General features: G+C 46.5%; 1 protein-coding gene across 6 annotated transcripts; it reads left to right on the forward strand.

The window, feature by feature from the left end:
• Nucleotides 1-2,194: 2,194 nt before the first annotated feature.
• On the forward strand, nucleotides 2,195-15,022 carry PRKAB1 (protein kinase AMP-activated non-catalytic subunit beta 1). 6 transcript variants are annotated; one of them, XM_065524875.2, is made up of 8 exons: nucleotides 2,195-2,637; nucleotides 5,932-6,095; nucleotides 7,583-7,676; nucleotides 7,959-8,073; nucleotides 10,172-10,305; nucleotides 11,948-12,006; nucleotides 13,338-13,406; nucleotides 13,653-15,022. In XM_065524875.2, exons 1-7 carry the CDS (start codon nucleotides 2,479-2,481, stop codon nucleotides 13,378-13,380), a joined length of 768 nt encoding a protein of 255 aa, XP_065380947.1. In that variant the 5' UTR covers nucleotides 2,195-2,478; the 3' UTR covers nucleotides 13,381-13,406; nucleotides 13,653-15,022. The 6 variants fall into 6 exon arrangements, 3 of the variants coding, with proteins under 3 accessions (XP_065380947.1, XP_005572435.1, XP_005572434.1); XR_012420753.1 differs by lacking the exon at nucleotides 7,959-8,073; XM_005572378.5 differs by lacking the exon at nucleotides 11,948-12,006 and having other exon boundaries at nucleotides 10,172-10,313.
• Nucleotides 15,023-16,223: the final 1,201 nt, after the last annotated feature.

The raw sequence follows: 16,223 nt of genomic DNA on the forward strand, positions 1-16,223 counted from the left end.
GCATCAAAGTATCTGCATAGCTCAGATAAAGAATCCACAGCTCATGTGTTCTTTCTTATCTCTCCAACTGTTTGGGAGAGATTCCCAAACTCAACACCCCACTGTCTCATGTAACCAAGTCAGGGCCACTATTAGAAAAGCAGCTCAAAAAAGATATCCTGGGTCATTCACAGTATCTTAGCTTATTTAATTCAGCAAGCACATTCAACATTTCTGATTATATTGAGTAAATTCAAATTCTCAGTCATCAGGTCCAGGAAGACCCTCCTTGCTCCCATCCCTTTTCCTGGTCTGGCTTAAGTCCCTTCTGGGCTCCCACAAAATCTCTTAGCTATCTATATTATTGCTTTTCTGTGGGTCTGTGCCAGCCTGTACTATATTAATTCCTTTGGGGCTGGAACCATATCTTATTTTTTTTATTAAAAAGTAGTACATCCTCACAGTAGAAAATTTTTCAAATACAGACCTATATAAATGAAAAAGTGAAAGTCCCTTTTCTGTCTACTCCTATTTGCAATCTCCCTCCTCTCCCCAGAGAAGACCACTATTAACAATGTGTTGTATACCCTTCCAGAAGTTTCCATTTGCAAGCCTAATAGTGCCAATAAAAGTGCTAACAGGTATTGAGTGTTTACTAAGAGTCAAGTGCTATGCTAAGCATTTTTATGCATGTTCCAATTAATTCACAAAACAAGCCTATAAAGTAGGTGTTATTTTTATTCCCATTTCACAAAAGAGACTAAGGTAACAGTTACTAAATGGTAAAGCCAGAATCTGACCCGGGCAGGCTGAATTCAGAGCTCACGCTCTTGAACATGTTCTCTCACTTGCTCCTGGACCTTGCAATATCATAGACACTTCCCCATAGTGACCGAAAAATTGTTTCTTCCTTTTTAAAAGTTGCTTGGTATTCTACAAAATGAATGTATTCCGTTCATTTTGCCATTCTTCTACTGAACAACTTTTAGGATTTTGTAGTTTTTCATTTCCTTATTTCACCAAGTCTAAGATTCCATTGATTGTAAAAAGCATCCAATTTCAGAAATTAAAATATATGGGGATATGGTGGGTGACAGGTGCATCTTAGAATATATTTTTGCATGTAAATATTTTGTAAATAATGCTTGTAAATAATTTTCATGTGTGTATTTCTGCAGAAGTTTCCTAGGAGTAAAATTGTGTGTCAAAATGAAGGTGCATTTTTTAATTTTGATGCATACTGCCGAATTCCCTCCAAGAAACCTTATCTTAGTAATCTTGTGTTCCTCATTTCCTTAGCACAATGTCTGGTAATTTTTTAGGTACTAAATAATGTTCAGTATGTGAAATGCATGACCTGACCTGGCAAATGCAAAGTATTTTGAGATATTCACACACCATAAAACCCACAAAATATGACAATGACTGACAGTGAGAAGATGAGAATATTTTACTACCGTATTTGTATGCACTTCTTGTTGAAGCACTGGCCAGAGTAAATGACAAACGCTAATGCATCTTATGCAAAAGGATGTTGCAGAAGTGATTACAAGATATCTTGCAAAATTACCTATCAAAAGATTGCACACTCAATAAAAATACACTAATAACTCCAGCATTTTACAACCCCCAACCTACTAGACATAAAAAATTTCCAGAGATCTTATGGTCTGCCATTTTCTCAAATACCTGCAAGACTGCCTGCACCCCCGACTCTAATCTTCAGAAATCTTGATTCTCTGCAGGTCTGCAGTGCGGGCTGCATTTAACAAGCGCTCCAGGTTAATCTAATGCACTGTAAAGCGTGAGAGCACGTGCACTAAAAGGGCTTTAAGAAGAGGAGTTTCTGAATCAGATTTGCATTTTAGAAAGATCCCTCTGGCGGTAGAGTGTAGAATCAACTAAAAATGGGCAAATATATCTAAATGGCATTATTCAGCCCAGCGCTTGAACGGCTCAGGTTGCCGGCGCGCTGGGGTGCCCCCTGCCGGCACTCGGCAGCGCCTCGTCCCGGGCCGGGCCCTGAGCGGCCGGCTGCCGACTGCGACTGCGCGCTCCGAGACCTGCAGAGACAGCCTCGGGGCACCTGTTACCGCACCGCTCAAGACCGGAAGCGGAAATGGAATCTAGATAGCCTCGCGCGTTTAGCCGGCCGCCGCCACCACCACGCCCTAGGCCGGGCCGACTTAAGGAGTAGCCGGAAGCGGAAGTCGCTGAGGGGTGGTGGAGCGGTTGGGAAAGTGTCGGTTTATTTTCGCGCTCCTTGCGTTCTCGCCACAGCTTGCCTGGGCAGGTAAAGCGCGATTGCGAGAACTCGGCAACGCTGCTGACTCGGCTAGAACCGGCTCCCGGCCCGAGCCCGAGGGGCGTGGTATCCCGGTGCTCCGATTCCCTTCCGCAGGCTCCTTGGGACCCGCGGTTCTGGGAGTCCCTTGCACAGGGTCCCTTTCCTGCAGTGAGGCTCCGTCCGGCTTCCCAGTGTCCCCGCAGACCCTCATCATGGGCAACACGAGCAGTGAGCGCGCCGCGCTGGAGCGGCATGGTGGCCATAAGACGCCCCGGAGGGACAGCTCGGGGGGCACCAAGGACGGGGACAGGCCCAAGATCCTGATGGACAGCCCCGAAGACGCCGACCTCTTCCACTCCGAGGAGATCAAGGTGCGAGCAGTGTGCAGGAATTCGATTCCCCTTGACTAATGTTGAGGAGAGAAACCCTCCACTAGATTACCGTCACATCTTTTCGAAAACCACCAGAACGGGGAGGGAGGTGGTACATTACCCGGTGCACTTAAAAGCCAGATGGTCCTGTAAGAGTCCTCTTAGCGGTCCAAGAACCTAAGTCTAATTACCAATATGAGAAAGTCACCCTGAGGGAGGAGGCACTCACTTCGTTTAACAGCATTAAGGAGAAAGCAGCTCTGGGACAGTTTCAAATTCTTAATTAATTCAGAGTCAGCTAACAGTAATTGAACCTAGCTTCTGCTTTTCTTAGGTGTAATTAATTTCACCGCTTTGAGACAAATTCTCTCACCTTTACACAAACTGGAACTTTTGTAAAAGTTAGTTTGGGAGTTTATTATCCATTTTGGAGGCAAACCAGGTACATATACAAGCTGAAAGTTGAGCGGAACAGCTGACGGCGGTTGCCAGAGGTGTTTAGTTCTGCCCAACACTTGATTCGCCCTAGTTATTTTTATTTATTTATTTATTTTTTTAATTTTTTTTGAGACAGAGTCTCGCTCTCTTGCCCAGGCTGGAGGGTAGAACCACAATCTCGGCGCACTGCAACCTTCGTCTCCTGGGCTCAAGCCATCCTGCCTCAGCCTCCCGAGTAGCTGGGACTACAGGTGTGAGCCACCATGCCCGGCTAATTTTGTGTATTTTTGGTAGAGGTGGGGTGTCACCTTGTTGCCCAGGTTGGTCTTGAACTCCTGACCTCAAGCGATCCGCCCGCGTGGGCCGCTCAAAGTGCTGGGATTACAGGCATGAGCCACCACTCCCAGCCTCACCCTGCTTTTTTTTTTTTTAAAGCGTACATAGAAAAGTCTTTGGACTTACAGAGGTCAGTGGGTAATGAGGGTCTGTTGGAAGGAGGCAGCCAGCAGCTACTGAACTTCCCTCTAGTGTTGTTTAAATATGACTTAATCGCGCTTAAGTAGGCCAGTGCAAACATTTTTCTTCCTGCTGCAGCCTGTTTAAATTCATCAAAAGCTCAGGTGATTTGACTCCTGCTTCAGCCACACTCCTGTTAACCACCTTCATATGGTGGATATTTCCAGCCTCAGGGTTCAGTCCAAGGACATTTAATGGTATTTATGTGTTATGTCCGAAAGGAACTAATTGTTTCAAGGAACAAAGTAGGTTTGGGAAAGATAAAGCTGCCCTCTGCCCAACATACCTATTAGTATCCAATTTCATGTTAATCATCATCCATTTAATTGCCTGGCAACTCATTCCATCTGTGTTTGTCCTCATGTTGAGCGAGGTGATCACATCTCACACCTTCTTTTGGATCTGTTTTGAGCCTAACTACAAGAAGCCTGCTTTTATGTGGGCCTGCAACCTGTGGTTTGAACTTGCTTTCTGAATTTGTTGCATTCTTGAAGAGCTGTGTGCAAAGTGAACTTTAGAATCATGTTTCTCTAATGACTTGACGTCCTTTCCCCAGGAAGTAATTTTGGTCCCTGGTCCCAAGAAGGCTATTTAAGACACCAAAAGAATCAAACTACTTTGGTGTCTTTCTTCACCAAAGAAAGAACTACTTTCTTCAAGAAGTATTTGTTCTTTTACTATTCCAAAACACCTCCAGCAAATGTTGAGCACACACATAATCTATGGGGAATGGTTTCAAGCAGCGTCCATTCTCACTTCATTAGAAGTTACTGAAATCCCCAGATACCAAAAAAGTCGTGAATTCTTTTAATTACACTAGTGCGCTATTTTGGGTATAGTTATTCTTAGTGTGAAGTGATTCCAGTCTGTTATTTAATATGTAGATCTTGTTAGAATTCAGCGAATGCAGGCATCATTTGGATAAGCTGAGGTATTTGAAAGGAAGGGGCTGGGAGCCTGCTTAACTCCCTAAAGAGTCTTCCAGCCAGAACCCTCTGCTCTTTTTAAGTCTTTGGCTCCTGACTAGGAAAAAATCTAAAAGGTGCATGACTACATTTGTCATCCAGGTAGAGTTGGATGAGTTTCTTATTCTGGAATACCTCAGTTATACGGAACTTACCACACGAGGTTATCCTTTATCCTAATGAGGGTTCAGTCTTTGTCTTGCTTTATTCCCCAGTCCCTAGACAGAACTTTGTGAGCAGTTTTTCCCCATCCTCAAAATCTGAATTTGCCCATTTTCAGGTTGACAGCTCTAGAATTGTTCCTCTTAAATTTTCATGTACAGTCATACATCACTTAATGACAGGGACATGTTCTGAGAAATACATCATTAGGTGATTTTATCATTGTGTGAACATCGTAGAGTGTACTTACACAGACCTAGTCTGCTAGTCTATTCTCAGGCTGCTATGTAGACATACCCGAGACTGGGTAATTTATAAAGAAAAGAAGTTTAATTGACTCAGTTCCGCCTAGCTGGGGAGGCCTTAGGAAACTTACAATCATGGTAAAAGGCACCTCTTCACAGGGCAGCAGAAGAGAGAATGAGAGCAAGCAGGGGAAATGCCAGACGCTTATAAAACCATCAGATCTCATGAGATTCACTCACTGTCAGAGAACAGCATGGGGGAAACCGCCCCCATGATCACTTACCTCCACCTGGCCCTGCCCTTGACACGTGGGGATTATGGGGATTACAATTCAAGGTGAGATTTGGGTGGGGACGAGGAGCCAAACCATATCACCTAGTCTATACTGTGTAACCTATTGCTCATGGGCTGTAAACCTGTATAGAATGTTATTCTACTGAATACTGTAGACACTTATTCCACAAGTGTATTTAAGGATTTGTGTATTTTAGTATATCTAAACATAGAAAAGATACAACAAAAATATGGTATAATCTTATGGGACTACCATATATACAGTCCATTGTTGACTAAGACATCGTGCACATGAGTGTACTTCAAATCTTGCTTAATTAAGGAAGGAATATGACATTTATTAAGCTAGCCTTGGATTCATAGTTGCCCCTTCCAAGTGGGTTTTATAGCTTCTAGAATTTTGATGTCAACCTCTTTAATGACAACAAAGCTAATTAGTAAGCACTCACTGTGTCAGACACTATGCAGAGCACTTACATAGACTGTCTCAGTCTTCACCACAACCTTAAAAAATATATTTCTATTTTGCAGGCAGGGAAACTGAGGCACCACTAGTAAGTTTCCAATCCTATGAACCTAGGTAGTAACAGCTGCCTCTTTAGAATAAATTGTCAATGTCGTCTGTTGTAGGGAGCTCGCTTATGACTTTCTGAGTAAACTGCTCTGCTTCTAGGCACCGGAGAAGGAGGAATTCCTGGCCTGGCAGCATGATCTGGAAGTGAATGATAAAGCCCCCGCCCAGGCTCGGCCAACTGTGTTTCGGTGGACGGGGGGCGGAAAGGAAGTTTACTTATCTGGGTCTTTCAACAACTGGAGTAAACTTCCCCTCACCAGAAGGTAATTGCCTGGGGAGTGTTCACTTATTTGTCTTAACATAAATTCTCTTCTTTCTGAAATATCTCTGTGGGAGAATAGAAAACGGATGTTTGTATAAAATGGATGGCTAGTGGAAAAATGATTTTGCTTAATAAGTCTTAAGGTTCAAATGTTAAACCTTAGTGGTCTCTAGGTTTAGAGTACAGAAGAAAGAGACTATTTCTGTTTCACAGACATCTTTCACTTCAGATCCTCACCTATCTGTTCAGTCAGGACTTTTCCACAGAAACACAAAAATCTATTCCTAATGCAGTAAGGGGGCACTGGCCTGGGAATCTTAGAAACCCACATTTGAGCCCACATTGGCCACGCTGACATGGCCTAACATCTGAGCCTCAGCGTTCCTTTCTGTAAAGAGGGAATATTGGACCAGATGATCTCTGAGGGTTCATCTGACTTTGACTCCGTGTAATACTTTGTTTGAAAAGTACATGTTGGCTGGGCATGGTGGCTCATGCCTATAATCCCAGCACTTTTGGAGGCTGAGGCAGGAGGATTGCTTGAGGCTAGGAGTTCAAGACCAGCCTGGGCAACATAGTAAGACCCCCATTTCTACAAAAACAGTAAAAATTGGCTGGGCATGGTGGTGTGCACCTGTAGCCCCAGCTACTCAGGAGGCTGAGATGGGAGGATTGTTTGAGAGGTCAGTACTGTAGTGAGCAGTGTTTGCAGCACCGCACTCCAGCCTGGACAACAGAGCAAGACTTTGTCTCCAAAAAGAAAAAATACATACTATATAGGCATCATTAGCAAGGATTATAGTAAGACATTTTATCAGGAACCCCAGCATGGACTTCTGTCTTAAGTTGTCAGTGAGAGAACACCTTTAGTGAGTATTCCTGAGAAAATGAGGGAGAAAGTGTCAGGCCTATTGTCGGGCACTGCCTGCTTTCCAGCGGTTCCGTTGGAGAAGGAGGGAGCCACTCAGCCCAGCAGTCACAAGTCAGTTCAAGTCGGGACAAAACAACCCAATGAAAGGGCTCTTCCAGAGTGTGGTTTTTCGTTGTTAGGCAAGTTTCTTTAGAGAACATCTGAGCTTCCTATTCAGTCGATCCCTTCTCCTGCCCAAGGCAAAGTGACAAAGGGTAAAACGAGGCAGCTCGCTGTTTGTCTTGTGTTGTTATCCTCCTTGGCATCCAGGAGCCTTTCTAGCTTGAGAAGCACAAATGCCTGACTGTTGACCTTTTCACGCTAGGGCTGTGGTTTCCTGGTATTTGAGCAAGGTGCGTTTTCAGGAAAGTGTGTCACACTGCTGCTTCCTTATGGCCTTTCCAGTTTGAGATCATTATGCTGAATTGTCTAAATGGGCTAAAAATGTTTGTTCTGCAGCTGAACTCTTGGTTTTATGTGGAAACGTTTTGTTCTGTAGCTGGTTTGGCAAGTAAGCTCAGGAGGCAGCCCCCCCCCCCCCCCCCCACTGAATTCCTCTGCTTCCTTTTTCCTCACAGCCACAATAACTTTGTAGCCATCCTGGATCTGCCGGAAGGAGAGCATCAGTACAAGTTCTTTGTGGATGGCCAGTGGACCCACGACCCTTCCGAGGTACTCTTCCTCCCACCTCTGGTCCTCTGGGCGCCCGCACAATCCAAACAAATCACCTTCCCAAGGGATTGCCGCCAGGTCCCTTTGCCGAGCTAGTAAAAGTTCCTGTGTGTGGCAGAGCTGGACAGCAGCAGTAACTGTCAGACAGTTGGCATACTTGACCAAGATGAGCAGGGTGGCTAGCCAGGAGATGAGGCCTTCCAGCCAGGAACTCCAAGTCCTCTGAAGAAGAACTCCGCAGACCTTCCACGTTATGATTTCTGCCTGTCTGTCTCTTCCCAGCCCATAGTAACCAGCCAGCTTGGCACAGTTAACAACATCATTCAAGTGAAGAAAACTGACTTTGAAGTATTTGATGCTTTAATGGTGGATTCCCAAAAGTGCTCCGATGTGTCTGGTATGAACACAGTTATTTTATACCACATGCGTGCAGGTGGGGGCTGTACAGTCTAGAAATACTCTTGTTTCTCTTGCCTCTCTTGAGCTGAAGCTGCCCAATCAGATAGGCATTTGTGGCCCCCCCCTTAAAGGCCACAGAACTTAATTCCTAACTGTCAAGTTGTTGAAATTTAGCCGCAAGGGAGGTATAAGTCGTTTCCCTGGTCCTCTCAGGTATTCAGTAGGTCTCCTTGGCTACAGAAAGCAGACAGCGGAAATGGAACCGTAGGTTGATCTCACGCCAAGGGCAGGGCTGAAGAGGCCCTGGAGGGTCGCACTGAGTCAGTGACAGCCCAGGGCTGGGGAAGCCTGTGTCTCATCCCACTTGTGGTGCCTGAAGCATTTCAGCCTGACGGTGGTAAAGGGACACCTCAGTGACCTTAGCGGTCACTTGTGTGGTACATTGGTACCTTGTGAGAATCCGTTCAGGGAGGAGGCGGCTCCCCATGGGAAACAGCCTACACAGTGCAGGTCTCCTTGATGGGAAGCTATTTGGTACAGAAATACAGACCCAGTAAAACTTCCCCATCTTCTAAGAGCGTTTCAGGCAACGAGGTTTTAGTAAATTGCTTTCCTTCCAAGCCCCACAGGAAGAAACTACCTGGGACATGATTCGTACAGTTCGGGGAGGAGGGTTGCGATCTGAGGTGTTGGTGCCAACCACACTTCCCCTTCTTGGAGGCGGGGGCTTAACAATTCCTGGACCCTGAGGGAGGCAGTGGAAAGATACCCCAGAAGAACATCTGGCGCACTAAGAGAACGGATTCCGTTCAGCTGACAGTTCTTCGTCATTGTCTAGTCGGGCCTGGAAGTTCTGCCACCAGGATTTCTTGTTACCAGTTCAGAAATCACAGGGGTAAAATGATCACACTGGGCTCACTGTGGTTGACAGTTTGTTGAGCAGGACTTGGAAATCAAATTCAGTGTGCTTTTATCTGGATAATTAGTCTCTTAGAGATAATGTAGGTTTTTTACAGATAGTTGGGAATCAGGGAATGGAGGAAGTGTGCCCAGATATCCTCCAAAATGTGTAACTTACTGGTACATGTAATTTTCGGCCACTTACAAGCTTTCTAGTCAAGTTTCCACCTAGGGAAAGAAAACGGAGCCCTCACTGATAAGAAGCTAATTCCGCGTTCTCTACAGACTTCTATTTCGACACTTACTTCCTCAAAATGTTATTTACTCCTTATGGCTCAGTTTTCTGCACTTAATGCTTTTCTCAGTTTCTTGCTGTAATATGGTTGGGTCACATAAAAGGGGCTTGTCCCCTAAAAAATGACATTGAGGGAATTGGCAGAGCTGGGGCATAGCAGATTTTCTCTGGACGAGCCCCAGGATCTGGCGACCAGAATCATCCCATGCATTCTTTGGATGATGGCTTGGTACCTTCCGGCTGGCCAAACGTCACTGTCCAGCTGTGCTAGCATTATGAAATCTTGCTCTTGTAGAAGCTTCTCAGTGTATCTGAATAATCCAGATACTCAAGCAAGAGTTTGGAAGGAACTCGAGTGTAATGGAGTTAAAGAGCCGTCAGAAATTGGGCTTTCAATCCCCCCCCCACCATTTTGAAATACGCCTCGTTTAACCTGTTTTCTCCACTGCCTCTGTCTAAACAGACTGCCTTATCTTCTGTTGTATTGCGGCTGGCGGTGTCCATAACTTGGACTTAGCCACTTAATCCTCACTTAGTCTCCACCTTCTTTGTGGTTTTGCCAGCCCAGCCTGAAGGGAGAAGGAAGTATTATTCTGCCGTGCATGTGGGATTACGTTATCGAGAACAGCCTCCTTGTGATCTGACCCAGACTCACTGGCTGGGCCACGTCTTCCACTAGGGCGTCTGAGTTGACTACTGAGTTGTATGCTAGTCACCCAGATTCCAAAAGGGTTTTCTCCTCTCTGTTCTGCACTCTTGGAACCAGTGCATCCTTCAAGAGAACGTAAATCTGCATTGAGGGAACAAGAGAAAAGGAAGACAAGATGATGACGACATAAATAAGGCTGCTGCTAGAATGCCTGATTTTCCAAGTAAATGTCCTGTTACCATCTCCCAACAGAGCTGTCCAGCTCCCCGCCGGGACCCTACCATCAGGAGCCCTATGTCTGCAAACCCGAAGAGCGCTTTCGGGCGCCACCCATTCTCCCCCCGCATCTCCTCCAGGTCATCCTAAACAAGGACACAGGGATTTCCGTAAGTAGGTGGGCGTCTGCCTGGACCGTCCTCCATGGGTCATGTTCAGTTGCTTTCTTTCCTGTGTCCACCTTTTGCAAAGCAGCAGGTGAGCAAGCTCAGTGTCGCCTCCTTGCGTGAACTGTGCCGTTCACCTCTGCTGTGGGGATGGGCTGATAGCAAGAGTGTGGACACCGAGTGTGGCCGCCGCCGCCTCGTCTTACAAAGCCTTTCTGCACTTTTCTTCCTTGTCCTTCACTCCTGCTTCAGCCTGAGCCCTGTTCCATTTAAATGTCACGACAAATTGTGATACCATCCCTTCTTAGTAAGCTACATACTGGAACTCATGCTCTGGCCCCCACATTTTAGAATCCAGTTTTAATCATTAAATTGCTTTTAGAAATATCTGTACTCCTGGATCAAAATTTGGGATATCTAGGTAACACACATTTCTCCTCCGGGAAATCATTACCTGCAGAAAAGAAGTGTGTGTCGTCCTGGATCCTGAAGAACAGCCAATTCTGTTGTGATTCTGTTTTCTGTCCCATCTAACCTGGATTGCCTGCCCAGTCCACCTCGCTCTGGAATGTATGGCACAGCCATAATTCTTAGGAATCCAGGAATTCAGCTTGGCCCAAGCTACCTCATAAGAGACACTGTTTATGAGGCGCTTAAAGTGACCATGCTGCTACTGAACACCCCACCCTGAAGTGGAGGGCACGTGTGCCGAGATGAGGAAGGAACATGTACACGTGCAGGCGTCCCTACAGCGGTCCCTGCCGGGCTGCCAGGACAGGGTCTCAGTGCTTGTTACCCTACTCCAACAGGACTTGCCTTTCTCAGGTCACCTCCTGTGCTGGGAGTGCCCCTGCAGCTGGGTGGCCATCCTGCCCCTCCCTCCATAAGAGGACAGGGCCGTGGCCCACACTTCAAAGAGGCTGGGGTAAATGCCTGGCCAGAGACACACACCGATGCCTCCAGCAGGCATGCAGGGAGCTCCCTTCAGGTCAGAAGGGAGGCCCAGAAGAGGCCAGTGGTAAGCAGGACCCACCGTCTTTCCAGCACTGAGTTGGCAACAGTCTCAAATAGGCCACAGGTGAAGAGTTTCAAGGACATGTAGCTTCTGCCTTAGAAGCGCTTAGTCGACACTGCTTCCCTTAGCTCTAACTTTACAAAGGTTGGTGGGTTAGATGACTTTCAGTGCCCTCCTAAGCTAGTAAGGTTTTGTTTTTTCTAGAAAAGGGAGGCATCACTAGCCATCTTCTCTGATGGAGACTGCTGCTGGGAATAGACGAGCTGAGAGTGGCCCAGGGGGCTGCGAATATGAGAATGTCAGGACCCGTCTGTCCAAGGTAGCACCAAGCTCTAATGTAAACTGTGGTTACAGTTGTCATTACTAAAGCGTTAACATTTATTTTGCCCCAAACTAATCTTAAGTGCTTTTCATGTATTTAAGCCTCACAACCACCATGTGAAGTAGGTGCTGCTATTACCCCCATTTTAGGGATGGGGAAACAAGCACGGAGAAGTAGGGAAAACACAATCTACTCTCTTAGAGATTTGCAGGAATGTAATACGTGGTTATTAATAGTCGCCGTGTTGCACAGACGATCTCTTGAACTTACTCCTCCTGTCTAACTGAAATGTTGTGTTCTTTGACCAGCATCTCCCTACCCCCGCCACTCCTAGCTGCTGGCAACCACCACTCCACTGTCTACTTCTGTGAGTTTGACTTTCTTGGATTCCACTTAAGTGACATCATACGGGATTTATCTTTCTGTGCCTGGCTTATTTCACTTAGTGTCCTCCAGGTTTATCCATGCTGTCACAAATGACAGGATTCCTTTAAGGCTCAGCAGTACTCCATTGTGTATCTCGGTACCTCATTTCTTTATCCATTCATCCACTGGCGGACACCTACGTTGATTCCACGTCTTGGCTATTAGGAATAGAGCTGCAGTGAACGTGGGAGTGCAGATATCTCTGACATGCTGATTTCATTTCCTTGGAGTATCTGCCCTGTAGTGGGATTGCTAGATCATGTGGTAATTTTAGTTATGATTTTTGAGGAACCTTCATACCATTTCCCATAATGGTTGTACTAATTTACATGCCCATCAGCACTGCACTAAAAGTAGCTTTTAAGTGTTCTCACCACAAAAAAATGGTAAGCATGTTATGCGTGTGTTAATGAGCTTGATTTAGCCATTCCACAACATATCCATATTTCAAAACAACATATTGTACATGGTAAATATACACAATTTTATCTGTCAATCTTTGAAATTGATTACTTTTTTAAAAAACACCTCTTAAGTTCACACAGTAACTGGCCGAGCCAGCATTCACATCAGGCTGGCCGGTAGTTGGTGCTCTCAGCAGCCACCCCGAACGGCCTCCCAGCAGGAGCTTGCTCAGTATTTGTTGACACAATGATTGGCCCAGTCTCTGGGATCCTAAGCCTACAGCAGTTGTTCTACACTTTTTTCCATTTGAATTGCGTTTATAAAAGTTGGGGGTATACAGTGAAAAAATAAATCCCAGTTTCTGGCTTCTCTTAAAACATAGGAAGGCGCGGCGGGCAGTTCTGAGTGCCAGCCCGGTGGGAACTTTTCCAGAGTATAGTGGTGTCTTGCCCAGGTATCCGTTTCATTCTTCGGGTTATTGTCTGAGTCTTACAGATACAAGTTTCGAATCCATTGCCCAGGAGCGTTTACTGCAGACGGTCTCTTCCTGTGTTCTCTGAAAGTTCTTTCAACAGACAGCCACTTTCTTCCTGCCCCTCCCTCCACAAGAGGACAGGGCCGTGGCCCACACTTCAAAGAGGCCGGGGTAAATGCCTCCAGCAGGCACGCAGGGAGCTCCCTTCAGGTCAGAAGGCATGACCTTCATCTCACCTGTCGTCTTGGACAAGCCCTTGCGCTGCCTGACTTGGGAAGAGAGGTCGGCCTGAGCGCCGCCTCCTGTCCTTTGCTATCTGGCGCTGTGAAATAAAGGGGAGAATCTTTTTTTCCAAATCCCAGATGCTCACCACTGCCTTTGTTCCCTCACAGTGTGATCCAGCTTTGCTCCCTGAGCCCAATCATGTCATGCTGAACCACCTGTACGCACTGTCTATCAAGGTAATGCCATGTCTGTCCCCGTGAGAGCTGTGTTGCCCAGTGTGTGCTCTGAGGACCCCCAGCAGTGGAATGACCTGGGGGAACTGACTTAAAGGGCAGCTTCCAGGGTCTGACACAGGCCCTCAGGCTCAGGTTCTGAAGATGGCCCGGGAATTTGTGGTTTTATGAAGCCCTTAATGATTCTCATGTACTCTGAGGCTCGAGCCCCTTAGTCCAGCCTTTGATCATTTCCACCTTGTTCCTTAGGATGGAGTAATGGTGCTCAGCGCAACCCACCGGTACAAGAAGAAGTACGTCACCACCTTGTTATACAAGCCCATATGAAGAGCTGGGGACCGATGGTGGCCCAGGAGACAGTGCACTGCCAGGCTCCACGCGTGCATGCTTTCCCCAAGAGGGGACGGACTGTACATTGCTCATTTCACACTCTTCAGAAGACATTTCATACTTGCCCTGGTCCTCCTTGAAGGTTTGTCCAGGCAGAGCAGCTCCTGCAGCACCTCGGTCTGTGACAGTCCTCCTAGCACCCCCATGGCTTTGAGCCTCTGGGACTCATCAAGGCCAAGAAAAGAGGGAGGGGCAGCAGAGTATCTGCAGCCCTGGCCCCTCGGTGCGTGAGGCCAGGTGCAGCTCTAAACCCGCATTCTCGATTCTTCTTAAGCCAAAAATGAACGCTAACTCCTTTGCCAGTAAAATTCTGGGAAACAGGGACTGAAGCCACACATCGTTTCCAGTCGTCTGTGTGTTTTTAAGGACAGCCACTTGACCGTGTTGAGGCCTGGCTGTGGAACTAAGTACAGTGTTGGTCTTGCCTCTCCTTCAAAATCAGCAATAGATTGTCTCTCGGCTCCAGGGAGGTGTCCTTTCTATAGAAATTAGAAGCCGTCTGATTTCTAGATGAAGTTTTACAATTGTTTCTTACAGTCGCGTGCACTAAGTACTCTGTAAGCAGAGGTGACTGGCTGTGCAGCCTTAAGGCAATTTTTTAAGTCACCACGACTGGAAGTCATATGAACTCTGCTCAGCAATAATCTGTTCTCAGAACAGACCTCTCAACCCACTGCCGGATTTCTCCATTCAGCTGGATGATCCTGAGGACCGACCAGTTACCTGGCAGGTCGTCCAGCTTTTTATTTCAGTCATAATAGATGACGGTGTTAACCGTGAAAACTTGAGAGGCACTCTGCCCTCCTCCCTGTAAAATCAACACAGTGTGATTTTACAAGGTCCCGTGGCACCTTGCTCAGGACCTCTGCCCCTAGTTAGCAAGCAAGACGGCAGCAGTTGCTGCTGCTGATTCTGAAAGGAATGTAGAACTTGACAGCAGCCTTCTGAGTTTGGGTCAGGAAGATGTCCTTTGGACCAAAGCAGACTTCTTTACACGCAGCTGTTTCCCAGGAGTCGCCACAGATGTGCCCACTATCCTAGGTTCCTGTGAGTCAGCGGAAGCTCCTGTTACACCCTTTGCTCCTGGTGGGAGAGGGAGGAGTGAGCTCCCTGGGTTCCAGTATTTACTTGGTATACCTGAGTTTGGGGGTACCCTTTTTTGTTACTGTTTTCAAAACAGTGAATTACTGTCACCTTGATGTACAAGTTTCAATAAAACTTTGTAAAAATAATTGGACATGTGCCTGGAGGAGGTCTGATTTTACTCAGTCCCTTGGAGAAGAGACGACTCTTCCAGAGTTGCGTTTCAGTACCATTCTTGTGGCTCTGAGCGGACAGGGCTACTCCAGCTGCCCAGGCCTGAGAACCATTCCTGTGACCCACCCATTCACACAGTTTGGAAGCCTGTTAAGGGACCCCTATAACTGAGCCCCTCTGAACAGCTCGAGTCACAAGGGAAAGCTGAAGGAGGGTAACAGCAGAGGCCCCTGGCTTCGGCAAGTTGGTGGTGTCCCTAGGCTAGAGGGTTTGTTTCCTTTTGCTCCTAAACAAGCCCCACGGGACAACCTGGGATTGTGACCCTGGTGTGTGAGATACCAGGACATTTGTGGAGTCAGAGCTATTTTCATCCACTAAAAAAGGCTATGTCCTTCCTCCAAAAAGGTGGAAGGTTATGGGTGTCCCTTTAAGCCTTCTCAGGTTATCGGGGAACATTTTAAATTTAGCAGGAAAGCATGCTAATGAGCTCTACCCACTGGTGCAGAAAACCCAAGCTGAAAATGCTATGTAAAATAAGACTAGTGTACTGGAGCCGGTCACCCCGTGAGTTCGCCAAGCCCTGGGGCCACAGGGAACTTCCAGGTGAGGTCACTGCTGAGATGGAGGAGACGCAAAACAAGAGGACGTGGTCAGAGACAACACGTGTGTGCATATTCAAAGGATTTCATTTTCTTTAAAAAGCACATTATAGTCGGAAAGCCTGCCCACCAAGTGAAAGCCTGCATACCCAAGAAGCTAAAGGTTAACAGTGATTTTACAAAGGTGGAAAAGGAGACCTTGTTTTGCCCAAATCGCAGGGGCAAAACCATATGTCAAAATTGTGTCCTATGACCAAGTAATCCTTTCTCCATTAGCATTTCCTTTATGGGCGAGGACTTACAGTTAGTTAAAGCTTAACTCAAATTGCTTTTCAATGAAGATATATTTTTCCCTCTAGAAACTGATAGGTGAATTTATAGAGCCAAATTAAAGCCTAAAAATTACTAAAATGTAAATCAGTATTGCAGGGCCAGGGCCACAACAGGAAGTCAAAAAGCCAGACAAGAAAATTGCGCCTGCACCTCAACTAGCTCAATTAGGAAATCTCCAAGGCTCCTAAGGCTGAGAGGAAAAACCTGGAACATCATGATACGATCTATGGCTGAGGTCAGA

This window comes from Macaca fascicularis, chromosome 11 (assembly GCF_037993035.2).
Source record: "Macaca fascicularis isolate 582-1 chromosome 11, T2T-MFA8v1.1".
In the NCBI taxonomy this organism is placed as follows: domain Eukaryota; kingdom Metazoa; phylum Chordata; class Mammalia; order Primates; family Cercopithecidae; genus Macaca; species Macaca fascicularis.